At 58.0% G+C, this 5,670-nt stretch overlaps 1 protein-coding gene across 6 annotated transcripts; it reads left to right on the forward strand.

Annotated features, from left to right (window-relative positions):
• Positions 1 to 30: 30 nt before the first annotated feature.
• Positions 31 to 3,030, forward strand: ARTN (artemin). Of its 6 annotated transcripts, none has more exons than XM_086384341.1 (4): positions 31 to 170; positions 1,479 to 1,605; positions 1,885 to 2,036; positions 2,114 to 3,030. In XM_086384341.1, exons 2-4 carry the CDS (start codon positions 1,546 to 1,548, stop codon positions 2,646 to 2,648), a joined length of 747 nt encoding a protein of 248 aa, XP_086240467.1. In that variant the 5' UTR covers positions 31 to 170; positions 1,479 to 1,545; the 3' UTR covers positions 2,649 to 3,030. The 6 variants fall into 6 exon arrangements, with proteins under 6 accessions (XP_086240467.1, XP_086240497.1, XP_086240481.1 ...); XM_086384371.1 differs by having other exon boundaries at positions 1,885 to 2,032; XM_086384355.1 differs by having other exon boundaries at positions 1,888 to 2,036.
• Positions 3,031 to 5,670: the final 2,640 nt, after the last annotated feature.

Here is a 5,670-nt window from a genome sequence, read left to right on the forward strand (position 1 = left end):
GGCTCCTACTGCCGCTACAGGGCTCAGACTGGCTGCCAAGACCTCGCTTTTGGCTAAGAGAGGCACGGCCAGGTGCACAGCCCTGGGCATGAAGTTTCTGGGCTGCAGGGGAAAGCCCGGCTCTGGTTCCAGGAAAGGTGCCTAGAAGAACAGGAAACAGAACCCCCCTGGTGAGTATCGGGCTGGTAGATGGGGCGGCCAGACAAGGGCTGGAGGACCAGGTGGCCCCAGATGGCACCGAGGGAGTGGGAGGGCCTAAACTGCCCGCAAGAGACCTGCTCCTGGGCTCCCCCTACTGCAGGGGCCTTTAACCCTATCTTGCTAGGCTTTCCTTCCATCAGTGAGAACAAGTCACTACCCTGGCTCCTCTGGCCCAAATTCTGCTAGGAGAGCACATGTGGCGCTGGAGGGCCTCTCCAGGGAGACCTGGCCCTCAGGCACGTGGCATTCTGTGCGCTGGGGGTGAGGTAGGAGGTGACAGCTGGGACCCACGAGCAGGACAGCTAGTGAGGGCCCATGAAGGCTCCAGGGCTCCAGAGAGGTGTTTGGGAGTGCCAGGCAGTGCGGGCTCATAAATATTGGTGGGACTCTGAAAGGCCGACTGGGTTCATGAAGGATGGTTCATAGGGGAAACTTCTAGGAGCAGGGCCAGGCTGCCAGATCCAGAGGGAGCTTGCAGGCGGACAGTCCTGGACCAGCTCTCACGGTGGCTCAGCTCTCAGAGACCAGGCTGGTGTAGGAAGCAACTCTTGGGAGTTGCTGGGGCCTGAGTCTGGCTGAGGGTAGGGGGAAAGCCCACCCACCGTTGAGTCCACAGGCTTGACAGATGCTGCCCCCTGGTGGCCATAGAGAGCCATGGCCCAGACCCCCTCCCCTGTTCCTAGAGGGCTCCTCAGCCTCTACCACCTGCTGACTCTTGAAGGATGTCTGTGGTCAGGAGAGACTTCTGTGGTCAGGCGGCTCTGCATCCAGACAGAAATCACAGAGGAGCAAGGTGCAGCAGCACTTGGGTGGGCAGCACAGGCTGAAGCCTGGACCTCACTATCATCCAATAACTCGGGGCAACCCGCAAGCACCCTAATTCTTCTCCAGGCCACAACTTCCTCCTCTGCAGTATCGACAGCAGGCTCTCTGTGAGGTCAGGGTGTCCAGCTGCTCCCTTCTCCAGCCCTGCAGCACAGAGCAGGAAGTTCCCTTCCCCGCACAGCTTGTGGGTCTACCCTTGTGACTTTAGATAACTGCTGAGCTTCTCTCAGCCTTGTTTGCTGGTCTGGAAAACGGGGATGATACATACTATTTACCTCATGGAGTTATGAGATCTGAAAGGAAACAGGTGCAAAGCACCACCACATAGGTTCTCGATGCAGCCACTTCTCTTGGGTTGAGCCCAGCTGCCCAAGCCCCTTGTCCCTCACCTGGAGAAGCTGAAGTAGAGGGATAACCTGCTCTGAGGATAACTCATCTCTCCATGTTCCAAGCTGCCTCAAGAGGAGGGTGGGGGAACAGGTCGGCTACAGCTGATGGGAGCTCCTGGTGTTGACAGAGATGGAGCCTGGACGTGGAGGCCTTTCTGTGCTGCCCCTCCGGGCTGGGCCTAGGCGGCAGGTGAGTGGTTCTCCCAGAGACTTCTACCGGGTATTGAGGAAAGGTGGCTTGACCTGGGAGGGAGAGCATGGCTCCTGGGTGCAGGTATCAGAAGTGGGTGGGGAAATAGTCAGGGAGGGGCCAGAAGGAGGGAGCAAGGTCAGTGCCCTCCAGAGATCCTTTCTCCCCGCTCCCTGGGGCTGCTGGCCCATTATCCTCCAATACTGTCGGGCCCCAGCCCCTTCCAGACCCTACCAAGCTGTCCTCTTCCCCGCTGAGGCTCCCCATCGTCTCTTCTAGCAGCCTGCGCTATGGCCCACCCTGGCCGCTCTGGCCCTGCTGAGCAGCGTCGCCGAGGGTGAGGCCTCCCTGGGCCCCGCGCCCCGCAGCCCGGTCCCCCGAGAAGGCCCCACGCCCGCCCCGGCGTCCCCCGCGGGCCCCCTGCCCGGTAGGTGAGAGGGCAAGAGGGCGAGGGCGCGTGGCGGGGCGGGCTGGCAGGGGACCCGAGCGTAACTGCGTCTCGTTCTAGGGGGCCGCGCGGCCCGTCTATGCGGCGGAAGAGCCCGGCGCCCGTCGCCCCCGCCGCCCCGGCCCGCGCCCCCGCCGCCAGCGCCCTCGCCCTCGCCCGCACCCCCTCGCGGGGCCCGCGCGGCGCGGGCAGGGGGCCGGGCCGGCCGAGAGAGCCGGGGAAGCCGCGCGCGGGCCGCGGGGGCGCGGGGTTGCCGCCTGCGCTCGCAGCTCGTGCCGGTGCGCGCGCTCGGCCTGGGCCACCGGTCCGACGAGCTGGTGCGCTTCCGCTTCTGCAGCGGCTCCTGCCGCCGCGCGCGCTCCCCGCACGACCTCAGCCTGGCCAACCTGCTGCACGCCGGGGCCCTGAAGCCGCCCCCGGGCTCACGGCCCGTCAGCCAGCCCTGCTGCCGACCCACGAGCTACGAGGCCGTTTCGTTCATGGACGTCAACAGCACCTGGAGAACCGTGGACCGCCTCTCGGCCACTGCCTGCGGCTGTCTGGGCTGAGGGCTCGCTCTGAGGGCGTGCGGACAGACCCTGACCCGTGGATCTAACTGCCTGGGATCACTGGGGGCTCGGCGGGAGATGGAGGCTTCGGCCGTGTGAGTGATGGACATCAGCCCTGCGGAGATGGAGGCACGACTGCCCGGTGGCCCCAGGGCTCCCACCCTGCCGGCCTCAAGCCCGCAGACACCAGAGACCTCAGCTGTGGACAGCCGAGCACCCACTGCTCACAGACTCTGTCACTGCCCTGGCCAGGAACCCAGGACTCCTCTAGAGACCCCAGCAGTGTGAGGTCTCAACCTAAGCCCGGGCCTGGGGGGACAGATTTGGAGACGTGTTGTAATTCGTTGCCGAAGTGCCTGTGCTGGAGCGGGCCGTGGACTCCCTGGTGGGAGCTGGACCCCTATTTATTACGTCTAAGTTATTTATTTACTTCTGTGGTTTGTCAGATCCTTTCCTGGGCTATGGTGGCTGGATGGGGGATGGGTAGAAGCAATTGGATGGAGATCCCACCCTGACCATCCTGCTCACAACTTCGGGCTCACTCAGCAATCACAGGCCTGGCCTGGGACTGCTTGCTCTCACCCAGAAGCTCTGGGACCTGAGGGGCATGGAACACAGGCAGAGGAGGTGGCAAAGATGTGATCGTTAGTCCCAGCAGGCCAATTCACAACCCCCTGCACAGTCCCCAGCACTTGGAACCTGGGGAGAAAGCCATTGCCTTGAGACCTCAGGCATGCTGGGGGCTTGTTAGATGGTAAAGATTGCACCACCTCACTGTCACTGATCAGAGTCCTGCCCTTCAGGACAGCCTGACAGGTGCATATACTGCCTGTGCTTGCAGATAGCCCAGCATGGGGAGCTCACTACCACACTCTGTGAAGCAGCCCACGTCAAGACAGCAGCTGAAAAGCCTGAGGGTGGGGAAGAGGGTGCAGTGGGAGGCTGGTTTGGGGGGGATGAAGCACAGATCATCATGGAGATAAGAAAGCAGGAAAAGACTGAGGGTATCTACAGGGACCTGCATCCTGGGTAATGAACAAGGATATTCATTCATTCATTCAACAAATATTTATGAAATACCTATTTTATGTCAGATGCTATGCAGACAGCAGGGCTACAGAAGTGACCCCATGATCTCTGCTATTAAGCTTAAACCAGGAGAGACAGACAATAAATAAATAATTTCCATAAATAATTATTTAAATTCAATTTGGCCAACAGCATGAAAAAGGACCAGAAGCTGAGAGATACATACCCTCATCTGGAAGGAAAGAAGGAGAGGTTAAATGCTGACCCTGTCCCTCCACACTGTCCCCAAGTCATAACACAAAAGCCAGCACAATGCCTCTGAGCTTGAGTATGTCCTGTGAAACCTTGTTTCCTAGGCCCTATGAATTTGTCCTATATGATTTTTTTTTCTTTGAAATTAAGATCAGGACACGTATTTGGATGCATGATGCGTCTGTGGAGCCGTGGGACATGCGAGGGGTGGTCAGGAGGCAGTGGGGGTGCTGGTCTGGAGCTGAGGAGGCAGGTCTGTACTGGAGGTTGACTGGGCAGCTGTTAGCACAAAGGCAGTAGCTGCCGCCAGGGGTGCACGAGACTCTGTAAGAGCGAGGCAGACTGAGGCTGGGATCCCTCAGGCATTTGACACCATTAACCAAAATTCCTTCCCAACTGCCTGAATGCCTGCCTGCTTTGGCACAGATGCCCCCTTCTTCCAGGCTGGAGTGAGGAGCTGGCAAGAGCTCTTTGAAGGCTGTGTGCATCCGAGTCAAAGAGGCGAAAGGAGTCGTGTTTCCATTCTTCTGTTTTCACTGCCTCAGTTCTAGGTGCCCCCAAAACTCTAGTGTCTCATGCTGCCCTCAAACACCTGCTTGGCCCCTCTCCCTGCTTCCAAACTGATTCAGGATCTTCAGTCACCAACCCCCACCTCCAACCAAAGAAAATGGCAGCTTGGAGACATCTCACGAAGGCCGTGCCTGGCCCTGGCTGGGGGTGAAGAGGAAGAAGTGGAAGTGTTAGTCACTCAACTGTCTGACTCTTTGCAACCCCGTGGACTGTAGCCCACCAGGCTCCTCTGTCCATGGAATTCTTCAGGCAAGAACTCTGGAGTGGGTTGCCATTCCCTTCTCTGGGGGTGAAGAAGAAGGTCCTGTGAATTTCAGAGTCACTGAGACCAAGGAGCCCCTGATGAAAAGACTTGAAGGCCCGGTAGAGGGTTTGAGGGCCAGGCTCTGGCCCTCAGTGGACATCTGTGCTCTCAGAGCCACTTACAGGAGATGGGTTGAAGCCATGTCTGGCAAGTCCCATAGAGAGACAGCCAGGTCAGAACCTGAGCCAAAGGCGCTGGCTCTCAACACTTGAAAAATTGTCAGTCCTTGGGAGAGCAATTTCCCCCATCTCGCCACCCCCCCCGCCCCGCCCCCACCACCACCAACCCAAGGCTGAATTCTGGGCCCTGGAGAGACTGCCCAACACTGTACAAAATTGTGGATCAAGCCACAACTTCTCCAAAAGGAACACATTCCCACAAGAACTAGTCTCAGTTTGCAGCTCACAATGAACCAATTGTGTTGTGCTAAGTCACTTCAGTCATGTCCGACTCTTTGTGACCCCACAGATAGTTGCCTGCCAGGCTCCTTTGTCCATGGGACTATGAATACTAGAGTGGGTTGCCATTTCCTTCTCCAGGGGATCTTCCTGTCCCAGGGATTGAACCCGCATCTCCTACATTTCGTGCATTAGCAGGCGGGTTCTTTACCACTAGCGCCACCTGGGAAGCCCCTATGAACCAAATCCCTCTTCAAAAATAATAAAATAAATGAAGCATTTTTCCCAAAGGGAACACGTTGCAGAGCTCCACCTCTCTGCCTACAATTTAGCAGAGGTCACCTGGCACGTGGCCTCCACACAGATGGCTCTAGAATCTCCATTTTTGACTGTCATCTCTTTCATATTTGCAAAATGACACTGCCCATTTGAATGAAATTCCCAGAACTAAGGTATGATCTCCTCCTAAGGCGTATCAAGTCATCACCTCTTGCAAGACAGAAAACTACAGATGGC

The sequence above is a fragment of the Bos grunniens genome, chromosome 3 (genome assembly GCF_055505025.1).
Source record: "Bos grunniens cultivar Pamir isolate PY7600 chromosome 3, Bosgru_T2T1.0, whole genome shotgun sequence".
NCBI lineage: Eukaryota > Metazoa > Chordata > Mammalia > Artiodactyla > Bovidae > Bos > Bos grunniens.

Coding starts and splice junctions, on each gene's coding strand:
- ARTN (XM_086384341.1), top strand. CDS start 1,546: ATGGAGCCTGGACGTGGAGGCCTTTCTGTGCTGCCCCTCCGGGCTGGG. Junction 1,606..1,884: donor GGGCTGGGCCTAGGCGGCAG/GTGAGTGGTTCT, acceptor CGTCTCTTCTAG/CAGCCTGCGCTATGGCCCAC. Junction 2,037..2,113: donor GCGGGCCCCCTGCCCGGTAG/GTGAGAGGGCAA, acceptor GTCTCGTTCTAG/GGGGCCGCGCGGCCCGTCTA.